Source organism: Frieseomelitta varia, unplaced genomic scaffold (genome assembly GCF_011392965.1).
Source record: "Frieseomelitta varia isolate USP_RPSP 00005682 unplaced genomic scaffold, Fvar_1.2 scaffold_831, whole genome shotgun sequence".
Lineage (NCBI taxonomy): Eukaryota > Metazoa > Arthropoda > Insecta > Hymenoptera > Apidae > Frieseomelitta > Frieseomelitta varia.
In genome coordinates, this window is record NW_025110625.1 from 234,609 (window position 1) to 251,521 (window position 16,913).

Consider the following 16,913-nt stretch of genomic DNA (forward strand, 5'->3'; position numbering starts at 1 on the left):
AATGACAGTAATCACGAGCAAAATTTAAAGTATGTACATTTAGTGGTGTACATTTAGCCGTGTTAATTAATAAGTTATCAAGAAAATCATCAATTGATCAAAATTTCAATTCAATATAGAGCTGTTTTCTTGTCATTTTTTCAGGAAATTTCTAAATTGATTCATTCTAAATTAAATATTTCAAAACTATCAATTAGTCATAATATCAGTCACACAATTGTTTGCCTGTAAAATTTTCTGAAAATTTTATAATTCATTATCAGAGTCTTTCTTTTATAATATCTCCTTTTTTTCATATTAAAATATATTTCTAGACGTCGAATAACAGAAATATTGGGAATATTGACTCTGTAAAATGACATATCATGAATACAAAAGGTAATATAACAAATAAATAAATGTTAATAATTATACTATTAATTAATTAATAGTATAAATACTCGAAAGTATATTATTTTGAAATATCTATTGCTTCTTTTGTTGCAGTTGACAATACCAAAGAGCCAAATATAGCATGCCAAATCAAAGATGGAGCATCACGAGCACTTTTATTTTCTTTTTCCTCATTGGAACGTCGAGGAGTGCTGTTGGTATGTAAAAACAATTTTTAAAACGTTTAAACAACGTTCAAGATATCATACAACGATGGACATTAAAGTTGGATCACAGTTTTTAATTTGATTTCTTAATTAATGATTACGATCAAAGGAAAGGAAATGATGATTGGTTTAATTGGTTGAAGGAATTCGTTGTCGGACAGTAATTATAAATTGATCATTATTAATAATAATTGAAGTGTGAATTTTCAGTCGCTCAATTTTTAATTTTCAATTGAAATTTAATTACAGTTCTTTGTTAGATCGAGTGAATGGCATTGATGATTAGAAATAATTGATGCTAGATCTCTGTTCAGTCAGATAGACGCATGCATAATTGTTTCAAAACAACAGTGTTTAGCCAAACGTATTACTTAAATAATTATTTTTCAAATATTTATTTAAATAATATAATAAATATTTTATTTAAATGTGTTATTATATTTATTCAAGTAATTATTTTTCAAATATTTTATCTAAGTACGTCATTTGATAATTGAAAAATAATTTCATTAAATATATTTAAACATAATTAAATCATTTCAAATATTTTACGAGATAATATCTGTGATCAATTCTGTTACAATTTTTTCTATCGATAAAAATATTAGTAAATCCAAGATAAACGAAACACTGTATATATCTACGTGAAAAGCGAGAGAGAGGGGGGAGGGAGAAAGAGATAAAGAGGCAGAGAAAGATTTGAGTACATTAGTATTTTTACATAAACCATACTCACGTTACTCATGTTGAAAATGGAGCGAAACGTTTACAATACCATAACCTCGTTTTATAGAGAAAGTACTTGAAATTTACGCGCGGTTCGATGATTTCGATTTGATTACGAATTATGGGATTCCTCGAAGGACATTTATTATAGGATGTTTCTCGAGCGTATCGGAGAAATTATATAATTTCAGCTAATATTCGCTACGAGCCACGTAGGGTACATATACGTGGTCAATTGCACACTTATAGTACCATTGACATACTTTGCAGACTTGCTTAAAGGAACATAAAACCATAGAATTCCGAAGATCGACCACGTTGATTTGAAAAGAAAATATTATTGGAAGTACTAAGCCCTATGTTTCTCTCATATCGCACGTGCACTCTCTGTAATTTTGCGCTTCGAAATTTCTTAAAAATGCGCAAGAATCTGCAGTATATTGATAATATAACTCTCGTATCATCGAACATACATGATCAAATTATTATTACATGTATCATATAACTTAAAATGTATTATATTTATTATGTTTTCAAAGTTCGATCTTGTACTTTTTTGCCCATCGATCAGAGATTTTTTTACATCTTCTGAAAAAATACATGGATGGTGTTCTCGTAGGAAATCCTGTCAGGGACGGGTCGAAGAAGGAAGCGGAAATGCCTATGTCCAACTGGACACAGCTCGCAGACGAATGGCTTGCCAAAGTAAATGCCGCGAGACAGTTAGACGTTACGGTCTTACCATCTATTAACGGAATCCGAGATCTACCACCGACCGCGGAAACTGTGATCGTCGATGGCTTTAATACTAATCAATTGCCACGGGTAAGAAAATCTTCGTGGACTGCGGATTTTTATGCGCAAAAAAAAGAAGAATGGTAGAAGATGTTCAGTTTTTGGATTGTTTAGGCACCAAAAATATTTATTGGACAATATTCTATAGAATTCAATGTTTCTTGTCTCTTGTCCGTTAATTGAAGGAGTAGCCTCTCGTCGATTATGTTTATTTCTATCCATTTCAGAACTAGCGAAATTCGAATATTAATGAACGAACATTTACGACTCTATTTTCTCAAGGACGTAGCTTTAAATGAAAAAATTGTACGTTGTACGTTTTTCATTTGCCATTTTTCATTCGCGTAGAATATCTTCGTGGCGATTATTTGTTCCCATCCGGTTCAAAATTAGTAGCTGAATTCAAGTATTATTAATTGACAAATTTTCGAATAAAAGTTTTCTATAAAATGGAGGCTTCAATGAGAAAATGTTATTCTTCGTTATTCTGGCTTCATTTTTGCGCTCTTCCCTGTTGTTACCGTGAAAACTGAGACACCCCGTATAATTTCATTTCCACTTACCTTGTCTTTCGGTTCTTCCGTATTTCCCTGTCTTTTTTCACGTTTGACGCGACGATGTCGCCGACTCTCACTTTCAGTGCCAAAATACTTTCACCAACTTGATCAACAAGGATACGTCCATACATACATATATATATATATACTGTATTCTTCCTACTTGTGTTAAGGCGCAGAGTATAATCCAATGTCAGTGACTTTCCCCGCGAAAGTTTCACAGATGATCAATACGGTTCTTCGTTTCAATAGAAAATTCATTATTCGCCGGATAAAAGAAGGAAGGGAAAAAATGCGTTTCACACGGAGAGAGATTCATTCGGTTTTTCAGAACTTTCTAGAGATATTTTCAAATACATAAAGAATATGTAAACAGAACATATTAATTCAAAATAATCGTCACTGTCTAATAATAATTAATTGTTTATTTTACGGTTTATAAAGTGTAATTATATGAGCAATATAAAGAAATACAGATTCATTAAAATATTTTCTTAAACAGTTCGTAAATGTTCTAATATCTAAAAAGATATTATTATACTATTTTAATATAATTTAAATATTATTATACGTTAAATGTAGAAATTATTTCTTACATTCTGACGGTATTTAAATTACATTCAAATTCGTCAAAATGCATAAAAATCTGCAGTCTATTTTACTACTACAGCGATAAAGATTCAGTGTGTTTCTTTTCAGTACAATTATTCTAGAATATTGTGGGAAATGGAGAGCGTGCAACCAAGTGGTCACCTGTCAGGATTCGTTGACAAAGCTTTAAAATTACTAGATCTAAAGCAGGTGATGATGGAGGTAGAGACATCAGTGATGTCGAAAGTGTCCTGCACAGCGTGTAAAGTCGCAACAGGTCTTCTTCAGCACTACATAAAGGTCGGCAAGGACGATAAGGAGATTATGAACAGCATTTATCAATTTTGTGTATCCCTCAACATTCAAAGCTCTCGAGTTTGTCAAGGAGTTACGTTGCTCTTTGGGGTAAGTTTTATTTCTGTCTTTGCTACTTGTCATTTTAATCTTGAAACTGGCAAAGAAATATAGAAAACATGGAAAATACGTTATTCCTCTCATTTCGAAAGTTTTGACTGTTATGGTTCATTCATGGTACTTGTGATATATTACTTGCATGTTTCGAAAATCTATTTTCAAGTTATTTGATATTGTGAACGAATATTTCAACTCTCTTGGAAGTAGTAATCAAGTCATGAGAGTCTCTAAACTTTATTTTAATGCTTGCAGCTATTTAGAAATAATATCTTGCGACATTTGATTTTTTAATTTATTGCAATAGTGGTTTCAATGGATTGGATATATATTCATACTCAAAAATAGTACATGCATCATAGTATATAATATTTCTGCGTATATTCATAAAACACAGTTAATAAATTAAACTTCTTTTAATTTTTATGTGGAGCAGGTGACAGTAATTTCTATAGTAATTTCAAATTTTCAAATTTCAAATTTCAAATTTAAAAGCATTCTTTGCCAAATTAATTTCACGTTTTCTTTTTTTAGGGAGAGGTCATTTATGTATTAAAACAACTGGATATGGGACCGGCGCAAATCTGTAGCTTCATTATTGGCGACGCATGCGATGACACGTATAATCCTTTGCACGAATGGGAGGTAGCATTCCCGCCGGTGAATAAACCACCTGTGAAACCCCCTGTGCCTCCTCAAGAAGGTGCGCCCACCTTCAAAGTTCTTCACATCTCTGACACACACTACGATCCTTACTACCAGGAGGGCGCGAACGCGGATTGTAACGAACCATTGTGCTGTAGATTAACAAATGGAGCACCCCAGACACCAGCCGGAGCTGCTGGCAGATGGGGTGACTACAGAAAATGTGACACGCCGAAAAGAACGGTCGAGCATATGCTGAAACATATCGTCGATACGCATTCTGTGAGTGATCGATTTCTATGGACAACAGGATTAGACGAATTTTATTTGAAATTGAAAATGTAAAATAACGAACCGTTTCGACTACATGTTATGTCGCAGATGAAATGACCAAATAACGTTTTTTATATATTTTAAGTAACTTGTATGTTTGTCTTAGTCTGACATTAGCAATCGATAAGAACACATATTTTTATGTGTTAACATTATACTTATATAAAATACAATTTCAAAAATTCGTTTAATATCTTTCTCTAGAGAAGTCTAACAAGTTGAAATTTAAATATTTTTAATATTATGTACTATTCTATTGTACATTTAAAACAGTTAATAGTAATTATCTGTAATATGTAACTAAGGTAAATGAAAAGAAACACTTGATTCAGAAAATACGTTTTTAAAAAAAATTTATACTCGAATAAGAAAGAAATCAAATACTATAATTTTGTAAGTTTCTCATATCGATCCAGGATATCGACTACATTTTGTGGACTGGAGATTTACCACCTCACGACATATGGAATCAAACGCGAGAGGAAAATCTGAAAGTTTTGCACGATACAGTGACACAGCTCATTGAAATGTTTCCCGGAATACCGATCTTCCCAGCTCTTGGAAATCATGAAAGTGCTCCTGTGAACAGGTAACTGAAGTTCTTCTATTCATTTTCACAATTTTTTTCTTAGCGACTTAAGGTCATCTTTTTCTTTGCTTGCTGTAAATCGTGAAATTTCATTCATTATTATAATACTATTCTTTTACAATAGTGTTTCTATAATTTAAGTGCTATTACAGGAGAACCTCGATTATTTGAATCAATCGTCGCACAAGCTAATCGTATAATTTTATTTCATTTCTTAATGTTAAATGGAAATAAAAACGTAACGTGTTAAATAAAGATGTTGCATTTCTTTTATTCCCCATGTTTTTTTTTTAGAAGTATCCTACTATTCCTAGCAATTGATCATTTTATTTAATCAGTGTTCTAATAACCGAGGTTCTTAATATAACAGTTTGAATTGTGAAATTCTGAAACAAGTCATATTTCTTTTTTTTTTCGTTGAAATTAGAAAAAAATATTAGATGGGATGAATGATGAATTCAAGGATCATATTTTTACAAATGAAATAATATTCTTATACTATATAAATGCAATAACACGTATACGCTCAAATGTCTAGCTTTTAGTATTCTTTATTTTTAATATTCAATAGTCATCGTTTTCGATCACATATATATCTTATAAAATTATTACTAATTCCTCATTAAATACAGTATTTATCTTTTTCAGTTTTGAAACAAATAATCCAATCTTTTTTTTATCAAGGGTGTATTTCATTTTATAAATGTACAACACAAAAGAACGATGTAGACTGCAACAACTTTTAATTTATTTAACACTTTTTTAAATCTAAAAACTGTTATTTGATACTTTTCTAATATGTAGTATTACATAATAAATATACACAAATCAACATTTATTCACATATTATAATAGATAAAATTAAAGAAAGAAAAAAAAGAGAAATTAATTAATCAATGTTGCAGTTTTCCTCCACCATTTGTGTCAAAAGAAAATGATATATCGTGGTTGTACGACGCGCTCGATAAACATTGGAGACGTTGGTTACCAGCAGGTGTTTCACACACTGTTCGCCGTGGCGCGTTTTACTCAGTCCTCGTGCGTCCAGGATTCAGAATCCTGTCTGTCAATATGAATTATTGCAACAACAAAAACTGGTGGCTGCTCTTAAATAGCACGGATCCAGTGAGCGAACTACAATGGCTCGTGTATGAGTTACAAGGAGCTGAAATGAATGGCGAGAAAGTTCACATCATCGGGCACATTCCACCTGGTCATTCGGACTGTTTGAAAGTGTGGTCCAGAAACTATTATCAAATTATCAACAGGTTAGCACATGATAATTTTCAAACGATTTATTTAGATTTATTTATAATATTTATATATTATAATATAATTATATTATATGTTATAATTTATTTATAATACGTATTATAAATTTCAAAATACAACACACATAATATGTTTTTTTTTATAATAAATTATTTTGGACACGTTGATGATTTCGTGAGATACTTTATATTACGTTTATAATTTTCTTAAATAACGTTCAATTGATATTTTATTAAATTTTTTCTTGTTTGAGAAAAAAGAAATCTGGAGGTAAATCAGAATGACTAGCAAGAATTTCTCTCTTAACTAAAAATGTTGTCGCACTAATTGACTAGTAAGTTTAATGTATATATTTCTTACAGATACGAATCTACAATCACAGCACAATTTTTCGGACATACCCACTATGATGAATTCGAACTGTTTTACGATGTTGCTGATCTTGGAAGAGCTCTTAGTATAGCTTACGTTGGACCATCGGTTACACCTTACTACGAGCTCAATCCGGGATACAGGATATACTATGTCGATGGTGATCATCCTAAAACTACTAGGGTAACTTATTCTAAACTCTTTTCTGTTATAATAGAAAGATATTATTTTATTACAATACATAAAAATAAAATGAATCAATTATTCTTTGTTCACGCTGCAAATGGTCAAACTTTATTCATTGACTTTGTACTTTTTCTTATCTGAGTTTCGAAAATTTCGAATCACAAAAAAAGTACAAAGTTCTGCGTTTCTTCGAAAAACTTTCGAAATTTTCAAGGTGTTCCGAGGTTTTGAGTAACCCAACGCTAATAACAATGTAATTACAATATTATAATGTTAATTACATTTCAAAATCTTTGCCGTAGATGGTCGTGGATCATGAAAGTTGGGTAATGAATCTAAAAGAAGCAAATCTTTACGATTACCCTATTTGGTATAAAATGTATAGTGCTCGACAAGCGTATCAAATGCCATCACTTCTGCCACGAGATTGGGACACTTTGATAGATAAGATGAGCAATGAACCTTCGCTTTTTGATTTATATTATAAGTAAGTTTTTCCAATTATTAGGTGTTAGTTTAAATATTACTTTTAGTATTGTTAGAACAGTTATAATTCAGATTTTAATTAGGTTTCATCGTTTCAATAATTAATATTTTCTGAAATGCTCCTAAAATTGAAAGGATTGAGAGGAACTCTAAATTTTGTTTAACTTAGACGATAAAGTATTCTAAAATATTTTGAAAACGATTCGTTACGCCATGTTTCAGACATTATTATAAGAATTCCCCTGTAAGACCATCATGTAACGATGAGTGCCGAAAGAGATTACTTTGCGACTTGCGAAGTGGAAGAAGTCACGATCGCAAAGCTTTGTGTCAAAATCTTGAGTCTAGGATAGATAGTGAAACAAGGACAGGTTGGCGAGCTTGGATTTACAATGGACTTGCTTTTTCGTACGTACCCACTTGGTGGTATCAGTTTTATTCTGGTGATGTCAACACCAATGAAGTTGACATAAATTCTACATATATAAATGTCACTGATAATAATTCTTCTATAAATAATAATTGATATGTGTTTTTCAAGCATCTTTATGTAAGTTTGTAACAAGAATATATCTGCCTTATTCAGGGCAGATAATTTCTTTATAATATATTCTTTATTCTTTTGTTTACGAGTTTTTTGGTAAGTAGCAGTTTATAAGATATTCAGACCCTTTTTTAATAAGGTGTAATCTCTATTAATTTCATTTCTTTTAATAATAATAGAAGTACACGTTTAATTTTTATTTCCGAAGAATTTTGAAGAATATTCTCATAAACAGTGATATATAGAAATATTGAAATCAGTAGAAGCAATAAAAATAATATCGTCATAAATTAAATGAAAATTCTTAGAAATAAATGAATACTATATTATCACTTGAATTACAATTGGTGATATTTATCATTACGAATTATTAATAATTAGTTTCAAATAATGAATATTACAAATCTACTATAAAGTATTCAATGTATGATTTCGTGTATTCAATATATTTTACTAATCTGCACGCTGTAATTGCTTGTATTACTTTTTACTTCATATCAAACAAAATGATTTTATGAAAAATTACTAATTACCAGGTGGCGGATGTTTATGCGAATTTATATTTTTATGAACGAAATAGAAGTTAAGCAGAAAGTTGTTTTACTTACTAAATATTATTAAATATTATAGGCATTTTGTGTATTTTTCTTCCTTTAAATTTCTTCATAGATGCATAAATATTCGCAGTCTACTAATTATAAAACACTTTTGCAAGAAGTAGTTGTCACATGCTAATATTGAAATGCTACTATTTTCAAAAGACCAACACATTTTAATCATTTTCAATTTAATTATCATTCTGTACTTGACTATCTCTGATTTAATCCTTTGAGTGCTTACTAACGTAATTAAACATGTTTGAAAAATATTCATATGTTTATAATTCGAACTATTTTTAATTATACATAATGGGATAATGTACATACATACTAATTTTTAATATAGAGAAACAATAAAAACATTAACAAATAATATGTTGCTTCTCTGTACTTCTCTAAGTTTTATATTTATTGGTAAAAAATAGTTTTTCATCAGATGCAATAGGTAACAAACCGATATAAGTATTTTTTCAAACGTATTAAATACTTAAAGGATTAAATTAATATTCTTTTTAATGTTCAATATAAGTATCTGCAAGTTATATTTAATGCATGTGTATACTGTGCATAAAGAAATAAATCACTATATAAGTTGCACACATTAATTCGTATGTTTCAGCATTTTCCTTGCAAGAAACATAGCGACATAATTTTTCAACAGAAATATAGCGCACAGCATTAGTATGATATATATAGCTATTGTATATTCTTCAAAATGATTTGAGTATAAAAAATTGATATAATACTAATATTAATATAACATAATTTTTATATTAAGTATTTTATCAAGGAAGACAATACTGATGAAAGATCTATTGTGATACATAAACATTGTACATATATTATATTTTATAATAAAATGTCAGTTTTTTAACATTTAGTTAATCAGTAATGCTTGTACATATATTAATGTTTTTATGCTTTCAGCAAGGGGCATATATGAATTTATATGCGATATTTTAAAATTTATAATAATTACACATTTCTCATAAATATTGCTCGAAATATATATTTGATCAAATCATATTATTTTAAATTATTTTGTTGTATAATAATTTGTGTTTCTGGTTATTTGAAGTAGTATACCATATTCGGTTTCATTAAGGATCGTTTATATAATCATAATTATAAATACAATATTACAAACATAATTTTCAATATTTCACCTTGTTAAAGTCATCATTTCTACTGTTTTATAAAAATTTTATACCAAAGTGTGACATAGAAACAAAAATTGAAAAATATTTTATTATTTTTGCATTATTGAAAACAAATGTTAAATAGTTTTCAATATACATGTACAGCAATTTTTAAATAGTTTGTTGATCATTATTAAAATCAAAAAGTTATTTCATGTAATATAGCATATTTATTAGCAAATGGCACTTAGTAATCAAATAACAGTACCTTTTGGTGGTGGAACATATAACATGGTGGTTGGAAATTTCCAACGCTTAACTACATCGCTTATAGTGTAAGTATATACACATGTACATAGATTTTACCTCTATGCTTAAATTACCTTCAATGCCATAAATGAATATTTATTAGTTATGAAAGCTTTCAGTAAATAATGTAAATTGCGAAACTTGAAATTAATTTCTTTCTTCATATGATATTGAATATTACTTGCACAAATAATTAACATTCTTATAGAGTAACGAAAAGTAAAACGTAGATATATTACGCTAGTAAACAGACATAAAATTACTTACTGTTATTATTTTGTTACTACCCCCTTTTTACTTGTAATTAGAAAAAAGAAAATAATAGAAAAATAAATTTTTTTTAACGAATTAATTTATCAAACAGGATAAGTCAATTAATTTCAAATACTTTCTTTCTTTTTACTTATTTTAATATAATTTAGTAGCATTCAAAAGTTTTAATGTTCCCTGCAAATTAGGAATTTAGACAGATAGATTGGTTTAGATTATTATTCTGCTAAAATAAAATTTTTTTCTTGTGACAGAATCATATAAATATATAATTTATAATCATAATATATATAGTTCCCTCTGTATAGATATCTTACGGTATTGTATTTAATTTTTCACGCTTGTTTTTAAAAAATATATTTTTCAATTTAACAATATAAAAAGAATTAGTTTTACAATGAAGAATCTACAATTAAAGAAAGTGCCATTACTATTATATTGTATTATTATATTTGATTTCTAAGACGTTATCAAATTTCTTATATTTTTTTTTTTCTTTTTACAGGATGTCCATTTTCATGGCAATTCCTCGATTTGCGTACAATTTACCTAAGTATGTATTAGGTCTGGGATAAATGAAGATAGCATTGAGTGGAAAACTGATGTGATCTTTTGATATTAAATTATTAAACATTCATAATGGTGATATTGTTGCTCTGAAAGTTGCAACACGCATTTATCGCTTGAGAACGTGAAACACGTAAAAGAGTGATGGAATTGTGCAGATATTTTCTTGAGATTCCTGTTAGTTAAAGAATTTGAATTCTTTAGTTAAAAGAATTTATTTAAGTAGCGATAGTGAGATATGCAGTGTAAAGTTTCATTTTACAATATGAATTACTTTCCCTTCTAATGTGATAAATATACACATAAACTGTATTTTGCTATTGCATGCAAAATACGTATTTGCTAGAGTTTTTAATTTCTTTCTTTTCAGACATGATGTCTTTGTAAAAGTGCAAATGTATTATTTAGGAAGACATATTATTGTACTGAATTCTATGTTTAGTTTGTGTCAATTTTTTATAACTTCAAATTTTTATAAAAATTTAAAAAATTATTAAAAGTTTTTTCTTTTATCTATAAATTGATTATTTTGTAGGCTCTATAATCAACATTTTTGAGTTTAAAAAGTATTTCCAAATTTTCACAGTTATGAACATTTAATGTAAAGATTGGATAAATATAACTTGAACAATTTAAACAGCAAAATTAAATTTACACAAAATCGACAAACCTAGTTGGTTGTTTTTTTAAGAAATATTTTGTATATAATCCTTTTTATATTGTATAGTTTGAATTCGTTGTTGCAAGTCCATAATTTATTTAATAAAACAATAGTACTGACAAATAATGCAAAACTCGATAGAACTTTTGCATCCCTCTAACGTATCTTTCCTCTTTTTGATATTTTTATTAATAAACTATGAATATTTATTTATATTTCTATGAATGCAATGAAGAGGACAACAACCGATGTCGATCAAAAATTGTTGATATTTTTTATTGTCGTTGTAACTTCGTAAAAAGAAATCATACAACAATCTTATTTGATCTCATGAAATCACTACTTTGACAATCTTGAGTTCGTTTTTCTCAAAGATGATCTTAGATCATTATCGAGAAAAAAATTTTTCGATAGTCTTACAGACGTTTGAATTTTGACAATCTTCGAGAATAAAAGTATTCTTACTTTTCTACCTTTTTACATGATGTAAAAACATCTTTGAAGAAAATAAACTCGGAACTATGAAACTTTACTCTTACAAAATAAAGTGGAAGACCAAAAACAAAACCAAATAGATTGTTAAATAATTTTCTTTTTTTTTTTTTTACGATGTTATAATTTAAAACATCGACGATTTTCCATCATTATTGGTCCACTTGTGTTCTTCACCATAAAATTTAAAAAATGATACCTAGAAAATTATTGAAAATATATAACGAGTAAATTATTGAAAATATATAACGAGTATCTGCTTTGGACATTATATATTGTCGTATATTATTCGTACTTTCGACACTTTAAAATTTTCCACAAATACAATGCTGCTCGACATGTTCAAATTCCCCATAAATACATAAAAGTCCGTAGTCTATTTATTAAAGTAGGTCTCTGCTTTCCTCATCTCATTTTTTGCGGGAATATTTGAGAACAGCGCGTTTTAGTTTTAAATGTAATTTTTATTTAGGCTATGTACAACACATACGTACAATACGTGACCCTTGCTTAAAACTATATTACGCTCGCCCGGTATGCATTTCCACTTTCTTTTTTTTTTTTTTTTTTTTTTTTTTAAATCTTTTCTCTTCGACATACTTGTTAGTGTGTGTGGTGAACGTGTGTTTTCTCATGCATGCTTCGTCGCAATAGAGACACATTATGTGTTGTATGTTTTCTTTCTCTTTTCTTTTTCTCTCTTTTTTCTTTCTTTGTATGTATGCAAGTGCAAACGTGTTTCGTATATTCGTGTGATATGTTACAAATTTTTAGGAACATTTCGCGTGGAACACCGCGAGCGATATTTAGTAATAAGGCTGCAGCAAAACTACACGAAAACAATGCAGTCGTCTGCAGCTTCATTCTCGATCAATATATTAATTAGACAATTATCGAAAAATGACACCAATATAGACGATTGTTGGTTGGACAGATCCAAATATCACCACTGAAAGACGCCAGGGAGGATAACAATTATTTGACAACTATCAAAGTTAAAATTTTCAAATTGAAAGTGAAATTAATGCAACGTTCATTTAGTTATTTTCATTTACACTTGAAACTGATATTTTATTATATATAATACGATATAATTAATTGAATGAAATATATATTTAAATGAATATATATATTTAAATGAATTGTAATCATGTTATAGACTCAATCAAGTGCAATGTTTCATTGAATCATTCTTTTTAAATTAAGCAAATATTAAGTAAAAAAAAAAAACTAAAAAGCTAGGAAGATATATTTACAAATATGATTAAATGAATTTATTTATAATTTAGTACACCACGTGATTGTATTTTCTCATGAATGAAAGTAGTTGTTCGTTTTGGTGCATCAACTATTAAATTAAACCTGAAGGCAAATATTGATTTACTTTGATATTTTCATTACATTTGTTCTCTCTCTAATAATAATCAGAAATTAGCCATTGAATCGTAAATACAGATGTTATTAATTTCATATTAATTTCAAATTATCTGAAGCGAAAAGAAACACATGAAATTCATGTGCTATCAAAATTCTATTTGCACAATTATTTATTCAGACCCCTGGCGTCTCTCAAATTTCAAACGCAAAACACTGTCAGTTATCCCCGTCTCTCTTTCCGATTATTTTAAAACTCTGGCCAAACATAAGCACACAAATCAATACCTAATATCCCACTAAGTTTAGGTATGCTTATATTTAAAGGACATTGAAAAATCGCATATGCTAGAATATCTGTTGATTACACTGTATACGTATCTCTCGCTTATTTACAACCTTCCACCGTTAACGAAACTGTTGTTTGGATCGTTGTTAAGAAACTAACAGAAAGGATGTGGACTGTGCGCGTATCCGAGTTCCACTTTGCGTGCATCGATTATTCTAATTGTTAGTATGCGTAGCGTGTGCTGTGTCAAAAAGGAAATTGAAAAATAGATAACAAGGAGAACAAAGGGGGGAGGGGAGAAAAAAGAAACAAACGAAATATTTCGTTCGTCATACTTAAATTGCTAGCTTTCTTTACCACAACAGTGGAAAGAAGATTAAGTTGACGCGTATGAAATGTCGTTTCTTTGAAGTTTGACTCGATCGTCAGTCATTTGCTATACAAATCATATTCGACAAGTATATAAGAAATGTAATATAGTACAAAATAAAATTATAATGTGACAATAAAATCACAATAAATATGATCAGAATTTTTTTGTACAAGTTTACAAATATTTAGAAGTACTCGCGAGAATTGTCGAGGACAGTACGTGTTATTTTTACACGTACAGTTTTTTGATTGATGCAATATTTTTTAGTTCATAAATCAAATTAATCGAAAATGACTGCAAATGAAAAACACTGTGTGGCAGTGTTTAAAGTTAATAATTCTCACACTTTCGAAATTGAGTTACGTGAAAGTACACAAACGTATGATACGTAATATTTGATGTAGAAATAATTATTTAAATTAGATACGTGACATTCGTCTAGAAACAATTGCCTGAATTAAAATGCATGATACTTCGAGTAATCTGTGCACGATTGAATTTATATTTGAGAAACGACACTTTACACGCGACGTCTATCGCGATATGAAATTACGTATCTCAACTATAAAACGAACGAACAACGAAGGAACACAAATTTACGTTCGTATTACTCTACGAAGTGATATAACTCCGAATATAAAAACTGCTTTGCGCGGCAATATGCATATGTCTACTACTACTACGAAGAACGAAACGTACCGATCCCTAACGACATATGTAATTATACTTAATTGAAAAATCGAAAGTCCGATCGAAAATGTATATCACGCTTTGTACAGAATAATAGAAATTTGTTTACATACATAACCATTTTCGCTAATAATTGCAATGTTATGTGCGAATATGTGTATATTTCATGGAATATACAATACTATCCGTGTGTATGCATAACGCCGCACATGAATAATTTTTTTCTTCTCTTTCTCTCTCTCTCTCTCTCTCTCTCTCCTTTTTCTCTTCACCAATGATATCAAATGATATTAACAAAGTTACCATTACCAAAATATCGTTAACATTACGATGAAATGTTACAGGTGATATCTCGTTAATTCGAACGCAATACATAATACAATGCTTTGACTTTCTATCCATAGCGTTTAATGAACGAATAATCCTGGTAAGATTATTAAACTGTTTAACACGACGTAGTGTCGTCGCGTCTGTCGGAAAATTGTTGATTTTCCGTCTCGTCTCTCTCTCTCTTACTTTTTTTTTCCTTGTGCAAAATGTCACGGGATTCGCGTCGAGTTTGATTTCGTTTCACTGTTCTCTTAAATGTACTTCATGGTATTCGCGAGACAACTCGTTTCTCTCCTCTTCTCTCCTCTTGACGACACGTTTTTAGCAGTGCTAAGCTGCCTGAATGAAGATAACGCACAGTCAAATATATGTATATTTCGTAACGATCTCGTCGGATGTGCTCCACTCATAATACGTGTGCTTACAATTATGTTTGATATTGCAACATCGGCGCAGCGAGGTTGGGATGATGAGCCGTATTCATTCTCAGAGCGGAGATACTCTTGTTGTACCACTCGTCTTCGGCTGACATTCCTGAAACAGGGGTGACAAATCAAGTAAATCTATTTAAACATCGTAGATATGTCGTCAGAAAGAATTAAAACATTATTCAGTATCGATTCTGATCGATTTTGTTTCCGATTCAATTCTGTATTTTTTTTAAATGGCTCTTTCATTGTAGGGAATCTTCTCTTACGTTATTGAATAAAAGTTTAGATCTGAAAATAATAAAAAATAAACCAGTTTTCCTAGATTAGACAGATTGACGCTATTTTGAAAATATTTTCCTGTAATCAACCACCACAATGTATATACCTATTCCATTAGGTTTTGAAATTATTTTCCAATTTTTCTGCCCAAAGCTACCAACTTATGGAGGTATCTATTCAAATGGTTCAACGTAGAAAACTTTTCCCCCTTCATATCTGATTATTGATTGCGACCTAATTGCAATAATTATTATATCGCAAACGTAATGCAATAACATTATCTTTTTAGCAGATATTAAGTAACTAATCACCCAAGTACTGATCACTTGCAATAGTTATTAAATAGTTATCAAATTTAATACGAAAAAGGAAGGCTGACAATGAGATATCCATTCCACCCTTCCCCATCGGAAACAGCCCGACGAACCAAGGTAAATTTCTTTTCTCTCAGGAAAGAGAATCCGGTGTGAATCGATTTAATAACTTTTCCAGGAGGCTCGTCGTAATCGTTAATCGGTCGATTTGTTACCGCATTAAGACGTTAAATCGTTACACGAACGCGAGAGAGAAATATTGGCCGGAGATCTCTCTCTCTCTCTCTCTCTCTCTCTCTCTCTCTCTTTCTCTCTCTCTCTCTCTCGACATTCTCTACCGCCGAACGAAAACTTGAACACGAACACTGGCAGACAGGCAATTCGTGAATAGTCTTGATTCGATTTTAAAGCGATATTCCATCTTGCGCCGGAAATGATGTAAGACGGCATTGGAGCGGAAATGGAGAGAGCGTCTTGGACTGAACGAACGAACGTTTGTACGGATGTCCGATTCCTGTTATTTCCGGTCCAACGTTTTGCCAAGTCATTTAATAATTTTAGATCGACACCTATAAGACAACAGCGTAACAGCCGAGAGAAAACACGCGCGGATGTTTCCGGTTTTAGAAGGAATTTGGTAACAATTCCTGTCGTTTGTTTTGTTGATAATCTAATTTTCTACTTTTTTGT

At 30.0% G+C, this 16,913-nt stretch overlaps 2 protein-coding genes across 3 annotated transcripts in view; one reads left to right on the forward strand and one right to left on the reverse strand.

Annotated features, from left to right (window-relative positions):
• The first annotated feature begins 350 nt into the window (after positions 1–350).
• On the forward strand, positions 351–14,094 carry LOC122536401 (sphingomyelin phosphodiesterase-like). The gene is given in 12 exon segments (XM_043668754.1): positions 351–378; positions 487–507; positions 510–590; positions 1,945–2,150; positions 3,377–3,673; positions 4,214–4,606; positions 5,074–5,246; positions 6,152–6,514; positions 6,881–7,073; positions 7,379–7,563; positions 7,785–7,970; positions 10,929–14,094. Coding segments are annotated over 12 exon segments (2,181 nt in total). The 5' UTR covers positions 351–365; the 3' UTR covers positions 10,999–14,094.
• Positions 14,095–14,384: 290 nt separating this feature from the next.
• The window catches only part of LOC122536402 (homeobox protein unc-42-like), a 29,238-nt gene continuing 26,709 nt past the window's right edge, over positions 14,385–16,913 (reverse strand). The window contains exons 6-7 of one of the 2 annotated variants that reach the window (XM_043668757.1): positions 15,625–15,733; positions 14,385–15,538 (exon numbers count right to left, since the gene is read on the reverse strand). In XM_043668757.1, the coding sequence (XP_043524692.1) occupies positions 15,627–15,733 (107 nt within the window). In that variant the 3' untranslated portion in view covers positions 14,385–15,538; positions 15,625–15,626. Of the gene's footprint in view, positions 15,734–16,913 lie in introns of both variants that reach the window. The other variant, XM_043668756.1, reaches the window with a different exon arrangement.